Source organism: Penicillium hordei, assembly GCF_028827395.1.
Source record: "Penicillium hordei strain IBT 12815 chromosome Unknown utg000003l_segment0_segment0, whole genome shotgun sequence".
Classification (NCBI taxonomy): Eukaryota; Fungi; Ascomycota; class Eurotiomycetes; order Eurotiales; family Aspergillaceae; genus Penicillium; species Penicillium hordei.
Window position 1 is genome coordinate 4,769,276 of NW_026623144.1, and position 17,620 is coordinate 4,786,895.

Here is a 17,620-nt window from a genome sequence, read left to right on the forward strand (position 1 = left end):
CCATGTAGATTTACAATACATCTGAGTACAGACTGGCAACGTCTTGATTTGGTCCGTAGAGTCTGCTCCTATTGCTACATACAGGCAGGCCTCCAGGGAAAAGCACAAGAAGATCTCCCAGCTCCCAGCTCGTCGATAAAGTATATACCGAGGTTTCCAAAAATGGGTTGGCATTGCCAGCCCTGTCGCATGTCATTGGAAAAATCAGGTGTTTCTCTTTTGTTTTTGGATAGATTTCGTATGACCTGCAGTGAGGCTCGTCATTGGATATCTGTTTTGCATTCAGATTGGACAAATAGTCCTACACTATATCAAAGTGTATTGCATGAAAATAATGACCAGGGGAAGTTTGTTGAGAGCATTGACTCATATTTACTCTTCACCGCCAGTGGTCTTGGTCTTCTTCTTGCTCTTGTTCTTCTTGTTACCGGTAGAGCGGGCAAGGGGCTGCTCAAGAATCTTGAGGATCTCCTCATCCTCGAGCTTCTTGTCAGACTTGATCTGCTCGACATCGACAGGCTTGGCAGCAGCGAGCTTGGTGAGACCGTTCTTGGTGATGGCTGTGGGTGGGGTTAGCTTATGGGTCCAAATTATCTCCATGTAAAGTTAATGGCACGTACCAATGGTGGTCAGCAGACGAGAGACGGGGGAACCGTCAGTCTCGCCGGCGGGCTCGTACTGGCGCAGGACACCGCCACGAACACACTCAACAACACCGACCTTGGCAGCCTTCTCGTCATCAAGCTGGCGCAAGCTGAAGGGGAAAGTACCGAACTTCTTGACGACCTCAGACAGAGTCTGGCGGGAGCTGGGGCGCTTCAGGCCGTAAGTAGTGGTGGTACGGCGGTGCAGGGTAGCACGGTGGTCGAGGTTCTTGACCTTGCCGGATCCCAGACTGAGGCCAACCTCAACACCCCAAACTTCGCCGACCTCGGGGACACCATCACCGCGGACACCGTTACCGGGGGAGAGGATGATCTTCTTCTCGCCCTCAATCTCGTTGCGGCCGAACATCCAGCTGGTGGTGTTCTCGACGACATTGCAATCGTAGGTCTTGGCGATCTTCTCGAGCAGAGAAGACATGTAGGCCTGAGTAGGAGCCTTCTGGGCCGCGGCCTTCTTCTTCTCCTCATCGGTACCCTGGGCCAACAGACCCTGGGGAACCATGAGGCGCAGGAGGACCTCGTTGGCGTAGTGGGTAGCGAGAATGAGGTCAGCCTCACGCCCGGTAACAACCTCCTTGGGGGCGTCCTTCTTGGGAACGACCACCATGTCACAAACGATGGTTCCGAATCCATCGATCTGGGCACCGAGCTGGATTTTGACGAGCTCGCCGGCCTTCAGGGTGATCTCGGCCTCAGCGGCGTCGGACACCAGAGGAGTGTAGGGAGTCACATAGGAGCTAGGGGAGACAGTAGTGGGGTGAGAGATACCTTAATTTACATGTTACGATCAGTTCATGTGGTTCTTCTGCCACCAACGGAGTAGAGAGGAGGGGGGTGGACCAACCCTTGACAATCTTCTTGCCCTTGTAGACCTTGGTGATCTCCTCATCGAGGAGCTTGTCACCCTTCTGACAGATCTCGACGATCTTCTCTCCCTCCACGCAAAGAGCTAATTAAACGTTAGATCACAAAGTGAGATAGCGGGAAGTTCTTGCGCAACGAACCGGCAACAGCGTCAAGGACGTTGTGAGAAATTTGCGCAGCGGTCTTGTACTTGGTCAAGGTATCGGGGTTGTTGAGGGTGTAATCTAGAAATAATCGCATAATTAGTCATGGCCTATGAACCGAACATATTTTCTTTGTTGTGGTGGGTGCCAGCGAGCTCATGGCCCATATTGGACTCGGTGCCCACAAACGTCAGAGCTTTCCATGAAGTCTACATACCAACCTCGGGTGCTTTGTCTTCCGCCATTGTGAAGTGAATGGAGCTCGTAGAGCTGTAAGAAACAAGTAAATGCAAGTGGTTTCGAGAAAGTGTTCGGATTGTAAATCCGTGTGAAGCTAGAGGAGAGGAATTGATCGAGATCGAGTCGTGTGCAAAGCGTCGAGAGGGCGTTTAGCGTTGGTGGGGTTGGGTGGTGGTCGCCTGAGTTTTCAGGCCTCTCACCTAGGGCTTTGCCGAAGACGTCATGGCAATCTCTTGACTTCATACTGAGCTACGCCATTGATTTCAGTCAAGAGAACATGTATTCTATTTTATACCTAGCTAGATTTCGAGTTGATTTTGCTGTACAGACCGTATATTTTTCTTCTGATACCCCGGATTTCGCCACAAACCCAGGATCGCTCAGACCCTCCAGTCTACTCCAATCCCCTGTCACTTCTCCTCACCTGACCGGTGTTTCCCCTCTTATACATCCTTACGCAGTACGTCAATGTAACCGGGCTTTCCATCCTTCGAAATTTACGATCCTTGCTATCCGAGGGTCATCGAGAAATTTGGAATAAAGCATCATCTAGATCTTGATTAGTGCAATGAAAGAAGATATGCAATTGTATGGATATATTTAACAGGTTCAAACCCGGTATTCCAAACAAGCCCAGATATATTTCAACTACGAACGACTCGAGGATATGAACCCAGCCTATATCAATAGGATGGCAGAGGTTTATTCTTAGATACTAAAAGCAAAGTGGATGCATAGTTGGCTCAAGATGAAACCAAAGGAAAGACTTCATGTTTTCGATGTCTTCTTTTCATCCTATAGCGTTGTGGCCAGAAGGGTAGATCGGGCCGCCAACGGTGTAATACCCGTGAAAGGTACAGTGCCTACACAGAGGACAACTTGAAATAGGTAAAAAATACTCTGTAACATACCTACGTTGGTACAACACATGTACCTAGGTAACCTTTAGGATTGTGTATTGCCTGAGGCACCGTGGTGACCCGAGGCATTGCAACATTCCCCTCACTCGTCGTAAACCTGATATCGATGAATGCACTTATACCATTACTAGTAGTTTGATCCTTATTTTATATTCCACGCTATGAGTCCTACAAAACTGCCCATCCGGGTTTTGACACACAATATCCGTTATGCGACCTCATCTCCCTTCAAAGGCGAACAACCCTGGGCTGATCGCAAACAATTGCTGTTAAATGAATTTGAATATGAGACTCGTCATTGCAGAGAAACCTTCATCTGCCTACAAGAAGTTCTCCACAATCAACTTGGTGATATTCTGGCTGGATTGAACCAGGACGGAAAGCCCGAAGCACCAGAATGGGAGTATATTGGCGTTGGTAGAGACGATGGTCACGAGGCTGGGGAATACTCCCCTATCATCTACAGACCATCAGTCTGGGAGCTGTTACATTGGGAGACAGTGTGGCTATCCAAGACACCGGAAACGCCATCCAAGAGTTGGGACGCAGCCTCCATCCGCATTGTTACCATTGGCGTCTTCACTCATCGAGCTAGTCAGAACACGGTCCTTGCCATGAACACCCACCTTGATGATCAGGGATCTCAGTCTCGTTTCGAGGCTGCACGTATCATTATCGGGAAGATTTCCGAATACAGCCAGAACCAATTCGCAAAGCTCATCTCGGGTACTTTCTTGGCCGGCGATTTCAACAGCGAAGAGAACCAGGAAGCTTACCAAGAGTTGACAAAAAGCTTGCGTGATGTATATAAGGAAGTTGACAGCTCGGAGCGATATGGTAACAACTTTACTTGGACTGGATTTGGGTACGAGGATGAGCCAGCCTCGCGTATTGACTATGTTCTGGTGAGACCTGCCGGGACTCACGGCCAGAGGTTGGCAGTCGTTGGCCATGCAGTGCTAGGAAATTGGTTCGACGATGGTGTTTTGTGCTCAGATCACCGTGCTGTTGTTGTGGATTTGACACTCTAAGACCGAATAGGTACTTACATATGGCAATGTTAGACCATATGACTTCGGAATACCCGTGGACCCTGGAGGTTACATTATGTAATACACACGTGGGTCACATGATGGTATGTAAAATTGTTAAATGGGGTCATAGGTTAGTCTGGATCCCATAAATGGGCATTGGGAATAACCTCAAAATACCTTCAAAGTAGTAGTATATTTTAATCTATAATTCCTTTATGGTTGTTGGACATATAGAGTGAATGGCGCGTTTCTTTGCTTTGTTTTAAGACGGGTGCGGACACTTGTAACGGGTACTCTCCCTCCTTCTCCTTTGCCTCTTTCACCATCACCGCGGCTTTAAAAAAAACACAACTGCAACAACTTCCCCAGTTCAAAACAATCTTCCAGGGAAGAATCACGTCCATTGGGATCATCGCAATCGATTGACGAAGAAGGTCAGCTGACTTAGCCCCAAGAGATCCGGAGCGGATTCTGCGCTGGTACTCCCGACTGGTCCATTCAAGGAACATCGGCAAGAGCTCTCTCCCCCTTCGGCCCTGGTATGTTCGATATTCCTTCCCATTTGGTTTTCCTGTCTATGATTTCACTACACTATCCCCGTTCAATCCGTTTCACACCCTTAGCTGGTGACCTGTGGCGTGTTCGGGAGATGCGCCCGTTGCGACACGTCCATCCATCAACCTCATCCCCCCAGATGACATTGGATGCACGGTCGCGACGGTGATGGATAGTGTACCCTACTTCTGAAATACTTGCTAATCATGGTTTGAATCGGATGAACAGGTTCCATCCCATAATGCTACGGTAACCGACCCGAACCTATCCCTGTCGCGTTGAGAGCCACTCCGAGCTTCGAAGATCATACGAGTGACATCAGACGTTCGTTTCGCATTCTATAGACCATCCACAATGCCATCCCCTGAAGTGACGGGTGGCTCACTGCCCTCAGAGCAATCATTCGGGGACCTTCAGTCAGGTGCCCAGAACAGCTCTGGCGCGTCGGACACAGGGGACCAAGTCCTAGACAGCAACGACCTTGGGACCAGCCGATCAACAAATGGCCACACGCCAGATACAATTGCAGAGGGAAAGCAAAGCGCAAAGGCTATGCTAGCTGCTTCTGGGGTGTCAGCCTCGTCAGACCCCGGTAGTGAGGTCTCCAATGGCACGACCCGTTCAAATGGGACGCATGGTTCCGCAAGAAAGAGGTCTCGTGATGGATCTGCTGCTCAATCCACAGAGGTTTCTGGGGCCATGGCCGTACGCGCCCGCGAAACGCCATTGGACAAGATTCTCCTAGAGCAGTACGTTGATCGCGAATTCCAGCACTCGGCCGCAGCTGCCTGGCAAAACCCGAGTCAGGAATTACAAAAGAATAAGCGAGCGGAACGCGACTTTTATTTGACAGTACGACGCGATAATCAGTTAAACCCAGCTGCATTGTATGGTGTGGGCTATGAGGGATTTGGAAACCCCCGTACTGACATGCGCAATCAACACCCGCAACTTCTCTACCCAACCCATCGACGCCGCCCCGGAAACAGAAAGACGCGAGAACTACGCATTTCACGACGTGACGCAAAGACGCAGAACGAACAGATGGAAGATCTGGTCCCTATTCGCTTGGACATTGATTGGGAAAAGGTCAAGATCCGCGATACTTTCACGTGGAACCTTCATGATCGTGTTGTGTCCCCGGATTTGTTCGCGGAGAAGCTGGTTGAAGACCTGGGTCTCGCGGTAGAGAGCTCGGTCCCTTTGACGAGAATGATCTCCCAGAGCATCCAGGAGCAGGTAATAGACTATTACCCGCATCTTAACATACACGAAGACCCTCTTGATCCCCAATTACCCTACACCGCATACAAAAACGACGAGATGCGCATTTCGGTCAAGCTCAACATCACCATTGGTCAACATACCCTCATCGACCAGTTCGAGTGGGATATCAATGATCCCAATAATTCTCCCGAAGAATTCGCATTATGCATGACGGATGATTTATCCCTCTCTGGTGAATTCACTACCGCCATCGCCCATTCGATCCGCGAACAGTCCCAACTCTTCACCAAATCCTTGTACATTGTCGCTCACCCATTCGATGGCCGTCCAATCGAGGACCCAGACCTCCACACCTCATTCCTCCCCACCCCTGTGGCTTCTGCCTTCCGACCATACCAATCTGCCAAAGAGCATACGCCCTATCTTTATGAGCTGAATGAGGCAGATCTTGAACGTACCGAAATTTCAATATCCCGAGAGCAACGTCGCCAGAAACGGTCAATTAACCGTCGTGGTGGACCTGCTTTGCCAGATCTCAAGGACCGTCAACGCACGATTCGCACCATGATTGTTTCATCCGTGATACCAAACTCGGTCGGCTCTATGGACGAAAGCAATGTGATTAAACGTACCGGTTCCGGCCGTCGTCGTGGAATGACTGGACACCGGGGCGATGATGATTCCGACGACTTTGATAGTGACGACTCCTCTGTTGGCTCTCCTGCAATTGGGCCCAACCTCGCGCAGGGCACTGCTCGAACCAGAGGCATGAGAGGTGCGGCATCTGCAGCTCATGCGGCGCTTCGCGCCAGCCTTGGACAATCTGCAACCCCCGAGCCGGTGTATCACGAGCCCCGGGTCTCGGCCCGAAGACAACAATACCGAGAAGAGAGTGTGGACGACCCTGATAAATTGATAGTGAGATTTAAAATTTCGCGTGACAAGCTAGTCGATCTGAGGAACGGAAGGCGCATTGTCTCCGCCCACTCCAGTGCAGGGCAAGCATCTCGCACGATGGCACCTCCGTCCGATAAACAGTCCCGACTTCACCCTCCCCCGCGACCGCAACAAACCGGTGCTGTTGATGCACCTAACCCTCCGCAGCCTGGTGTTTCTGGCGTGAGTAGATTTTAACCCCAGTTTTTGGCCCATGGCTGACCCTGTGTCTATGCAGCCCCCACCACCCAACTGGCTGGCAGCCGGTCTCAGCAAGTTGAAACAATCCCACCCCAACGATTCCTTTGAAGGTGTGATGCGTTATTCCGCCGTCGATACCGAAACCCTGGCCCCCGTGGCGAATCCCAACAACCTCCAGGCTGGCCAAAATATCAAATACCAGTACCTCCCCCGTATTCGCTGCCACGACTGCCCCGGAAAGCTGTACACCCCCGGCCCGGGCATGACAGTGGACAACTTTGAAGTCCATCTCCGTAACCGACAGCACAAGGAGCGGGTTGAAGAGCGCCTCACAAAGACAGCTGGCGATGGCGGAAGCGCGAGTGCCAGTCCAGCTCTCGGGACTGCCACAGTCCCTGGAGCACATGCCTCTCCCTCTCCTGCTAGTGGATCTCAGCCATAAGTCAATTTCGTTCATGAAGTGATGACAACGGCGTCTTGTGTGATTACTTCTCACTTTCTCTTTCAGATCGCTTATATTCTTTTACACATTTGATCAATTCAATCCATCTACTTCTTCATACTCAAGAACTCTCTCCCATTCCACTCCCACTCGTGTTGGTCTTGCATAGGTTTTGGTTTCTTAGTGCCGGAAGCGATCTATCTTTATCCTTTCTGTTGGCGCTTAATGTTTCCTCGGGGGTGTTTGTCTTTTTTTTCTGGCTTCGCTGAACCATGTGTAATAGCAGTTTGAGAGACGGTTTGAGCTTTAGTAAATATCTCTATCTTTTTCTATTGAATGACCTAGCAGGAGTAATATCAAAACCGAAACTGTCAGTCTATTTGTATCCCTTAAAGAACCTTAAGCCTTCTTCCCGTCTGTAACTGCCTGAATCCTGTTTGCTCCAGGACTTATCTGATCTATCCATCTCTCATTTCTTATCCCTCCTTTTCTCCTCGCTCTTTCAATTTCAATCCATACCCTTTCCTTCCAACGAGTACACTCACTAAGTATTCAGACTGCGCTTAGTGAGCGTATGGATATAACTAGATACCCACTTTTATGACCTAAAAATAAAGGCAAAGATAGAACAGTTTAACCACGTGATATATAGATCATTTATCAGCTATTAGATAGGCGTTGAAAGCGGGCCCTGTTGGAAGGTTTGAAATCGCGGAAACAAGGAGCGGAACGGAGCGGAGCGGACACACGATTCCGGGATCCACTTGCTATCGTTGGAACGTGCGAACGAACTTACTCGCCCGGATATGATAGGGACCAATAATCTACTTCATTTACAGGCCACAGGGCCTTGTGTGAGCACCAACCAAGTCCTGCGGGGAGAAAGCTCGCGCTTGGGATCAGGACGTCTTAACAACTTTGTAAAAATCCCGCGGAGACAGTATGACAAACACGGCGTGCGTCAAGGCATTTAGCTACTTTACAATGTTTCATGACGATTTTAACAAATCTTGATCCCGCCTGCTTCTTGTACACCTTATGATACCACCCCACGGTGGCACTGAATGCATATCGTATCGCGTTCCCAATAGAGTTTCAGGTCCAGGTCTATGGCGGAGTTAGGGATTTCACTCCCGCCATCTCCCCGTTTCCGGCCTAGGTCTTGTCATCGGTATTTCTATTCTCGAATATACTTCATAGCATTCATATTAGCATCTGACAAACGGTTAAGCTTCAGTCTATTTCCCCGCATAATTCCCCCAGTTTGCCAGTCACTAAACCCTAATAACTAGTGACCCACTTCCCCGCACCAATCATCCTAAACTCTTAGATTCTTAGATTCGCGGTTCATGAAACCAGCCAATCTATTTCGGGTACAAAGTAAGTCGTGTAACCCTTTAACGCTACCTGCAAATTGCCTCTCCTGCCTCTGCATTACCTTCTAACCTACACCCTAGGGATTATGTATGACATTCATGGGCTTTGTCCATAACTACTCCGGACTACTAGAGGTGCGGTTCTTCCTGGGCCTCTCCGAAACTGGTCTCTTCCCAGGTGTCGGTTACTCCCTCTCTTGCTGGTATCAGTGGTCCAAATTTGGTGTCCAATTAGAGATATTCTTCTCTGCAGCCGCCTAGCAGGTTCCTTCGGTGGCCTACTTGCCTTCGCTCCCGCGTTGGCTCGAATGATATCAACCCCCAAGTATCTATTTTAATCATTAGAAATCAGCCACTAGAACCTATTGTACCTGTGGGCATTCCGTTTCCTAGGAAATGAAATGGCTTCTCTTACGAATCATATGACTATACTTGTAGAACACCAGGGAATAGGAACCATCAGTGCTACCAAACAACCAAGCAGCGTAGAAGCCCATTGTGCACCAGGCTTTTGATACATGTAGCTCACGAACAATGGGAATATAGCACCCGCTAGAGATCGGGGGAAAATATTGACAGCAACTGCAAATGCAGCACCAATTTACAAGTAACTGCTAGCTACCAAGCTCATTCAATTTTGATTATCAATAGCATGAAAGGCTCACGATATATGCAAATTGCAGCCCCCTGCACTAGTGAATAAATGTGCTAGGACTGGCTCAGGGCGGCTTACCACATCAGGACCCCGCAACCCTAGTCAAATTCATTGTTCCACCTCTTTAATCCTTCCCCTCCATTCCTTTCTCCTTGAACCATCCTCCCCTGGTTTCGCCCACATCCAATTGTCTATTTCATGTCGATCAATCAGCAAAATGACAACGGCAAAGTTCTCCATTCAACTAGCCTCCCCAGCAGAGGGCCCCATCCTCGGCAAAATAAGCAGGGACTCGTTTCTAAATGATCGCCACACTCAAATGAAAGGACTAGGAAAGGACCCGTACGACCTCGAAAAGTCAATGACAGCATATCTTTCCCAACAAGCAGTGTCACCGAGAACCGTTCTTCTCAAAGCAGTAGACAACGAAACAGGCGACATTGCCGGCTGGGTCTTGTGGAGCTTTCGGGGGTTCGCGGTTGAAGAAACTGCAGAGGTACGGGACGTTGTTCCACATGCAGCAACACAATTCACATCGACAACCCTGGCACAAACCACGGGTAAGACCGCGCCCAAAGACCAAAGCAAGAAAGTCGACATCGATGATAACGACCCAATCATGGAGCTCGAAAAGATGACCGATGCAGACATGAAATCCTGGATGACGAAGCTCATGCCCGATGGCACCAAATGCATGTATGTCAGCTCACTTTGTGTGGCACCTAAATGGCAGTCCAAAGGAGTCGGATCGGCGCTTCTGCAATGGGGCACAAAGACGGCAGACGCAGCGGGAGTTTTTATATGGGTACATTCATCGGCGGATGCATGGGAGATGTACGCAAAATGTGGGTTTAAGATTATTGGGACACTTGATGTGGACTTGGACCAGTATGCTCCAGCGCCGGCACCAGATAACGATGGGAAATGGGGTCACTATGTGTTTCGGTATATGAAGAGAGAGCCATCTCAGGAATGATCGTACCTTGACTATCTCCGTAGGCAAAATTTGAACATGTTTTCAACACGCAAATAGGTTATAGTAAAGACCTCTTATCGGAGATCTCGGCGAGTACAATTTAGTATATAGAGCACGAATAGACCGTAACTAAAATAAATTCTGATCTACAAAAATAGAAAACAAAATCTTTACCCTTCCGAACCTGAGAAACGCTCCGCATCTCCATCATCATTATACCGGAACCGATCAGCCCACGCAAACACATCCTCATATTTGCGACACTGGTGAATACTCCCAATCCCATCTACCCCATCCCCCGGTCTCATCCCATCAAACCGTGACCGGAAAGGCTCCAGGTTTGAATCTGCCGCACACATAATCGACTGACGTAGATAGTCAAAGCAATGCACCGTGTGACCTGATGGCTTCTGGATTTGGCCCTGTAGGGCCTGGGAGTACTCTTCGAAGATGAGATACTAGGGAAAAAATAACGGTGAGTTCCAAGTCTTATTTCACGTAGAATAGAATAGTAATGACGCACAAGGCAGTGAAGTTGATGGAAAACAGCTACGCAGAACCGGCCCGATTCATCGGTGTTGACACTTTGAATAAAATCAGGGATAGCGCCCAACTCTTTCACCTTTTCGAGTTGAATATATCCCATTCCTCCTGATGTGAGGAGATTAAATTAGCAGGTGGAATAGTATAAACAGTAGTATACATACTTGGGAATAAATCCATCCACATGTCCCTGCTTTGATTTCCGTGAAAGATAGTGTAGAAAGGGTCAGGATTATAGGATTTCAAAACCGAACCAACTGCTCAGACACACATTAACATACGGCTTGTAGCGAGCAGAATAGGGGAACTCACGAGGTGGAGTCTTCAAACCCGGGAGCAGCATCGAGGTGTAACCATGCTCAGCCAGCGAAGACTGCGAGAAAAGAATAAAATAAAACACAAGAGCTATGGCGGTTGAAATTGTAAAGCTTAGTAGCGCCACCAAAGGCATCAAACGCCTCCATAGCCACAGTTCTTTGCTTCGTTTCTCTGTCTGAAGAAGAGGTTCATTTGAACAAACATCCTCCTCCATCATGGGTGTTGAATAGAGCCCAATGGGTGTATTGTCTTGGATAGAAAGGAGGAGAGACGGGAGTGCCAGTTGATCACAGATCGTAGCGTAGGGCCCTTTCTAGTTACCCCTCCCTTTCTTTTTTCCCTATGACTTGATGAACCGACAATTCTGTAAATTCATTGATTTTTAATCAAAATGCCACCAACGTAGCTGCATATGCACATGTACATGCATTGTCAGATTATACGGAGTCCGGGTTGTTGTTATTTTCCCTATATAGGAAACTGATCAGTCTGCTGGCCCGTTTGCTCCCCACACTGCATTACCTGCCTTGTAAGATAATTCATATCCGAGCTGAAACACGTACCGAACAGTATTTTTGTATTGCAAAAACATCACTACCGACTAGCAGTTTTAAGTGAAGGTTCATGCGGGAGGATTAAGACAGGCAAGTTGTAGTCATGGACCGATGGCCTCTATCACCATCGCTTATTTCCAGTAGAGCTAAGTCATTGTGTTGTATTGGAGGGTATGCTATGTAGGAAATGTAGGAAACGCTTGCGCATGGGAAGGGCTCTGCTAGATATACGTACTTGATTGCAGTACAAAGAAATATAGGAAAAGACATAGTCATGAAAAGTCCAAGAGACAGATCGAAAACCCATCCTCCTATGAATAAGTAGAACCACTCAAACCCACCCCAGATACAATAGTCTGCTCTCTATCATGCACCCTCATAACCTGTTCACAATGCACAACATGACCATACGCTGCCTGGATGTTCATCTTACCAAACAAGAATCCAGGCCTCAATTGTTTCCGCCAGCGATAGGTACAATGAGCAACATGCCAGTCCCAGTTTGTAAAGAATGGTAATCCTCGATCTGGCAGCAGGGACAGCTCCTCAATACTAAGTTCCCGAGTCCGATTCTCGTCTGCCCAATAGTACCATTGCCCGTTTGGTCCGGGCCCCATGCGATCAAACTCGGCACTGAGCTCGTCATCTCGACAGGCTACAGGCAGCCATGCAGCGGACATGGTATCGTACTTGCAGCCTTTACTTATTGCCTCAGTGGTAGAGCTTCCGCATTCACAGCTGATGGGTTGATGCAATTGAATTAACGAGACTGTCTGGATGAAAAGACTCATGACGCCGTACAGGGCAAGTGAGATGTAGAGAACTGTTTTGAGGCGATGGAAGTATACTCTCCACCCCTGGCGTTGGGGTGGGGGTTGTTCGATCTCAGAGGCATCCCACGGGAGTAGGTTGTCGCTTGAATCGTCGACGTTGTCGCTTAGACTGAATATCCGTCAATGATGGTAAATGGAACACATTCAGCAGTAGTGTTGGTACCTTTGTTCTTTATACCGAACGCTCATCTTGGTAACCTGTTCCAAGGCTGTGAGGAGTATAAATAGAAACCGGCAAAATATGTGATTATAGTATTGTAGCGGTCCAATGTTCGGATCACAGTACGAAAGATCTTTTAAGCTGAAAATGAGGTGGCACAGAAGATCAGGTGAAGGAAATGGATAGGATGAAAGGAGGAGAGGGGAAATATGGAAAACCGATACAAGTGGGAACTATACCTATATATTACCGCACCTTATAGTTACATATGCATTTCTGTGCTGCAGTTAGACTTGATAGAATTGTTGCCTGTCTATAACCTTGGGAGGCTGTGTATTGTAAATACGAACCTGCTATGTAGGGAGTATATCAGAATTACTTAAGACGTTTTATATACATATTCTTTTTCTATCCACATGGATTGGTTACATTTAGTACAGGTTGACGATCTATCTATAGAATACTGAGGCCAGGTTTTATAAACGGTTTGAATTAATCCATTTTATCCGCATTGAGCCCAGCTGAAGACCGCGTATTGATCATCTGGAGAGGCAAACCGCTCTGAAAAGCGACATAACAATGGTCGATATGATCACCTCCGTCAAAACTCTTCTCAATCATCGTCTTTCCAGACTTTCGCGCTCGCGATTCCTTCTTCCAGTAAAAAAGACAGTGTACAAGGTGCCATTCGTGAGTCGTCCAGAAAGTTGCCTCATCGCCTTCCATCTCAGCGAGTTGCGATACCTCCTCAACAGTCATAGTTCTATTGCCGCTCTGATCCGTATAGTACGTCCACTCCCCATCAACACCGGGGCCAGCATGATTGAATTCGTCAATGAGTTCGTCATCGCGGCATATGGGGGGAAGCCAAGAGGTTGCCATCGGGTCATATTTACAACCATTCGCCAAAGCTTCTTGGATGGAATTCCCACAATTGCAATCCTGCTGTTTGAACCAGCGAGGAAAGAAAAATACAGAGAAAAGCACGGCTCCTAAGGCAAGGAAAGCAAGTGTCAATCTGCTGGTTGTTGTTTTTCTCGAGGCGTCGCTGGTTTCGTCTGGTATCTCAGACAGAATCCGGTAATCTGTTTCTGTTTTAGCCTGCTTTGGGCGCTTGATTTGATGAACTTTGGACAATAGAGAGGCAGTCATACTTCGAGGCGTGAAGAACTTCCAAATCATCAGGATATATGACGATTTTCTATTCTGTGGAAGTTGATTATGTCTGAGAACCGACCAACAATCATGAAAGAATAGTTCTTATAGTCCCAAAGGACAAAACTCAGTACAGCATTGCTTTGGAAAGTACGTGCAAACTACGTATGCAGTTGTAATATGTAGGTAGAAAATTACTAGTCCCTAAGATACGGTATGGAGCGCTACCCGTGGACGGCTTGTATCTGATCTACTTGGGTAATACGGTGAGTTCATCGTCTTCACTGTAGTTTATTAGACAAATAATGAGGTTAGTTCGAGAAGATCACAACAAAAGGAGGGGTAGGTTACTCACCTGATATAATGAGAATGTAACCTCAATTAAAGAAATGCATTCCTGGCATCCACATCAAGCACATCATCTTGCTGACATATTGCACAAAATGTTGATCTATCGGCAGTGATCGACTACCTACATCTCAGCGAAGCGGCTTTGTGTGATGTAAATGCTGCTCAATTGACGGTAGGGGAAATTGTATGTTGATTTTGTAAGCCACGGTGACATTGAATACTGTTACGGCTCCGATTAAAGATTTTCATAGTGTTTAGAGGAGTAAACAGGGTTGGAATAATCAATTTGCAAGTATAATTTAGCCAATAGTGAATCGTCCACGTGATACTTCATGGTCTTGCTGATGTCTTGATGTAGGGCTATCAACACGACTAGGAATTGGACAGGGTCATGCAGGCCAGGCTCATCGATATTGTCAAAATAACACAAGCAAAGCTGTTTGGAGTTCCCCTCCGCTCTTCTAAAAACCCCATCCTGGATCTTTCCGCCTTTCAGCCAATCAACCTCGCCCCGGAACGACAGCCAAACTAAGTTTGCAGATATAGAACCACCATCGAAAGCCTTCCCTCTGAGAATGACATCCTCCACTCGTCCTAGTTCCTCGAACATGAACAAGGTCAAGTAGTAAGTGTCGGATGTTCGTAATTGTCAATATCATGCGCAGCTGTAGATGGTGCGTTTTTCGAGGTTCTCGCCCTCTTCGCCCTCCAGTTTGATACATGGATAGATATTGGTGCGTTTCTCATAGTCACCACTCGTTAGACTTGCGTCGTGGGAGCTTTCGCTGAGAACTGGTGCAGCAGTAGCAAAGGCTACAAGCATAGCAAAGGCGAAGAAACGCATGATAACCAGGTAGTTTATCGTCAAGAGGGAAGTGTTTTGAGACAAGATGTTGGTATGGATCGGGATGTTGGAGTGAGAAAACGAGTATCGCAGTTATCCTGGATGGCTGGATAGTAGTTCTATATTATTCTGGAATTGACAGAGACTATTATATATGTTCGATTAAACTGTCCTGGATGCTGTCATAGTACCCGAATCGTATCATGATTGTCTACTGTCTACCTAGGAAATAGCCCGGTGTAGTCCTATCCCGTACTATTGAGGCATTTTTGCCATTGGACAACATCCATAATAGCATTCGAAATAGCGAATGTTGGTCTTTCTGTACATAGGAAGGTAGTATCATGCAAGGTAAGCATGGCTAGGTAGTGCATTAGGGCATGCATTGAACGGAACCAGGTAGAATACACATCCATGAATGAAACAATTCACCGAATAGAACCAATGCGGAGGTAGGTAACGAAAATATGGGGTCTGCAAGATTGTACGACAAATCTAAATTGAAGTAATTCAATGTCTGATCACCGGGCAGGAAAAGACACCATACCCCTCAGCTCAATCCGCCTCCCTTCCCCCTACCCTCTGGAACATTCGTATGGGATATCACGTCCAGGGTATCATCGTGCATGATATTGTTCTGCGGCGAAAATTACGGAGGTTATTCAGGTAACAATCACCTGCGCCTTCCGGTTCTTAGCTGACTACTCTGGCTTGAATTTATATTTAATACGTGACATAAAGCTCTGACCAGACTTTCAACCTTTCTGCACTCTACCTTAGGTACACCATACATCCAATTACCTCAATCATGTTTGAGATAGACGGTCCCTCATACTCTAGGGTAGAGGTAGAAGACACACAAAACAAGGATTCGTTAGACGAGTACTCTGGCTCTACCGATGGACTGCTGAATGAAAGTCGTGCGGTAACACTCCGAGAACGCTGGCTTCGGGGAGGCAAAAGTACCAAGGTTGCTTTAACTCTTGCACTGTGTGGCCTCATCGGAACTCATATACTAGCGGTACTCCTGGGCTTGAAGCTGCAGCCAGATGTGGAGGATCTTTGTCTTCACCACAATTCAGCTTACTGTGAGTATTTGATAGCTATACACTGTTGTAGGTGCTGATTTATACTGTCAACAGCACCGGTTCTGAATGAAATAAAACCTGAGTTACATCTTGTTCAGTTCAACGGAACCCTAGGGCATCCCTCTGAGTTTACGGGTGATCCAAGTCCCGAATTGGATGCTGTGTGGGACAAGTGGGCGTACGGTACGAGATTGCTAAAGATCCTATTCAGCCCAGCATATATCTGATAGCCAACCTTCATTATGCCAGTCAAATATGCAAGTATTCCGCCGGAAGAATTCCTAAAGCTTCCCGGTGCAGACCCGGAAGCTGCGCGGCTTACTCCTGAGTACGGAGGAGGATATATTGGTTTCTTGGAAGTCAGCCACCAATTACATGTGAGCAACCTCTTCAGTCTCGTCATGAATAATGCAGAATACTAAGTGTATCGGTCAACAGTGCCTAAACATGATGCGTCAAGCTATGCACCAGGATTACTATAACAACCCCGATTTCCCCGAACAGCAAGCCCCAGTTTTCACCGATAGGCCATTTACCGTCAAAATGCATCTACGTGAGTTACCTCACAGATCCCATGGAGAGTTACGCAGCTAACTTAAATCAACAGAGCATTGCGTTGAAATTTTGCGCCAGAATATCATGTGCAATGCTGACGTTGGAATTATTCCTCATGAGTGGGTTTCCCAAACTCCAGACCCATTTGCCAACTTCAATACCTGGCACAAGTGTCGCGATCTCAGGAGCGTGGAAAATTGGATTCATGAGCATGAGATTCCTACTACACCTGATGGGAGTGACCTGCCAATCCCTCTGGATTCGAAAATTTTTACCGCACTGCCGTAGGAAAGATATAGATATGTTGGTCCGTTCGAGGCAAGGCGGTTTCTTTGATTGATTTGATTTTTTGTTTACATGAATTATCTCGAATAGAACAATGTATCTTTCCAAGGTTCTATTACGTTTCAAATATCATGTTCTGCTAGTATTGCTACATCTGTAACTCTCAATAATACCAGTAATTCTTATTTAGAATATCAGACTAAATATACGCCATGGAGAACCATACACGGAATCAACTATCGGTACACTATATGTCTTACAGTTTTTGGGGGCTACCGAAGTGCTAAACTTGTAGTTCCAAGGTCTTACACAATCATAGTTGCTTGTGCATGTTATAAAGCTCAATTAGTAAACCTTGCCTCGGTCACATCGTCTAGTTATATAACTAGTTAGGGCAGATCTATATCAGGTAAGCACCACACAAAGCCCCGGAGGATTTCTAAGAAAGTGATTTAAAGAAGTACTTTCGAAACAAAGTTCAATTCATTTACAGATAGAAAGCATATATCTGACGGGAATACGCAAAGAGACAGACATTCGTGAAAACTCGAGCACAAGCCCGATGCAAACTTCAAGAAGAAAAAAAAAGGCAGATGGGGTATACATATCGAACCATCACTGACTGCAAAGAAACAGAGCAAATGAGAACGAAATGGTGAAACCACAATGAAAATAACATGGGAATCAGGATATGGATATG

The 17,620-nt window shown here is 47.1% G+C and overlaps 9 protein-coding genes across 9 annotated transcripts; 4 read left to right on the forward strand and 5 right to left on the reverse strand.

Moving 5' to 3' along the window:
* Positions 1-372: 372 nt before the first annotated feature.
* On the reverse strand, positions 373-1,917 carry N7537_007013 (curved DNA-binding protein (42 kDa protein); the record flags this gene model as incomplete). The annotated part of the gene is made up of 5 exons (XM_056898070.1): positions 373-560; positions 621-1,433; positions 1,510-1,614; positions 1,670-1,753; positions 1,890-1,917. 5 exons carry the CDS (start codon positions 1,915-1,917, stop codon positions 373-375), a joined length of 1,218 nt encoding a protein of 405 aa, XP_056753855.1.
* A 1,076-nt stretch (positions 1,918-2,993) lies between these two features.
* N7537_007014 (endonuclease/exonuclease/phosphatase family protein) lies at positions 2,994-3,863 on the forward strand (the record flags this gene model as incomplete). The annotated part of the gene is made up of 1 exon (XM_056898071.1): positions 2,994-3,863. One exon carries the CDS (start codon positions 2,994-2,996, stop codon positions 3,861-3,863), a length of 870 nt encoding a protein of 289 aa, XP_056753856.1.
* Positions 3,864-4,775: 912 nt separating this feature from the next.
* N7537_007015 (SWI/SNF chromatin-remodeling complex subunit SNF5) lies at positions 4,776-7,227 on the forward strand (the record flags this gene model as incomplete). The annotated part of the gene is made up of 2 exons (XM_056898072.1): positions 4,776-6,767; positions 6,823-7,227. 2 exons carry the CDS (start codon positions 4,776-4,778, stop codon positions 7,225-7,227), a joined length of 2,397 nt encoding a protein of 798 aa, XP_056753857.1.
* A 2,248-nt stretch (positions 7,228-9,475) lies between these two features.
* Positions 9,476-10,234, forward strand: N7537_007016 (GNAT family N-acetyltransferase; the record flags this gene model as incomplete). The annotated part of the gene is made up of 1 exon (XM_056898073.1): positions 9,476-10,234. One exon carries the CDS (start codon positions 9,476-9,478, stop codon positions 10,232-10,234), a length of 759 nt encoding a protein of 252 aa, XP_056753858.1.
* A 170-nt stretch (positions 10,235-10,404) lies between these two features.
* On the reverse strand, positions 10,405-11,309 carry N7537_007017 (uncharacterized protein; the record flags this gene model as incomplete). The annotated part of the gene is made up of 3 exons (XM_056898074.1): positions 10,405-10,692; positions 10,758-10,885; positions 11,090-11,309. 3 exons carry the CDS (start codon positions 11,307-11,309, stop codon positions 10,405-10,407), a joined length of 636 nt encoding a protein of 211 aa, XP_056753859.1.
* A 681-nt stretch (positions 11,310-11,990) lies between these two features.
* N7537_007018 (uncharacterized protein) lies at positions 11,991-12,671 on the reverse strand (the record flags this gene model as incomplete). The annotated part of the gene is made up of 2 exons (XM_056898075.1): positions 11,991-12,591; positions 12,646-12,671. Coding segments are annotated over 2 exons (627 nt in total), but the record flags the coding sequence as incomplete, so codon positions are not given.
* A 463-nt stretch (positions 12,672-13,134) lies between these two features.
* N7537_007019 (uncharacterized protein) lies at positions 13,135-13,794 on the reverse strand (the record flags this gene model as incomplete). The annotated part of the gene is made up of 1 exon (XM_056898076.1): positions 13,135-13,794. The coding sequence occupies one exon, from the start codon at positions 13,792-13,794 to the stop codon at positions 13,135-13,137; it is 660 nt and encodes a 219-aa protein (XP_056753861.1).
* Positions 13,795-14,803: 1,009 nt separating this feature from the next.
* Positions 14,804-14,992, reverse strand: N7537_007020 (uncharacterized protein; the record flags this gene model as incomplete). The annotated part of the gene is made up of 1 exon (XM_056898077.1): positions 14,804-14,992. The coding sequence occupies one exon, from the start codon at positions 14,990-14,992 to the stop codon at positions 14,804-14,806; it is 189 nt and encodes a 62-aa protein (XP_056753862.1).
* Positions 14,993-15,800: 808 nt separating this feature from the next.
* Positions 15,801-16,923, forward strand: N7537_007021 (oxidase ustYa family protein; the record flags this gene model as incomplete). The annotated part of the gene is made up of 5 exons (XM_056898078.1): positions 15,801-16,080; positions 16,135-16,263; positions 16,330-16,457; positions 16,519-16,633; positions 16,688-16,923. The coding sequence occupies 5 exons, from the start codon at positions 15,801-15,803 to the stop codon at positions 16,921-16,923; spliced, it is 888 nt and encodes a 295-aa protein (XP_056753863.1).
* Between the last annotated feature and the right edge of the window lie 697 nt (positions 16,924-17,620).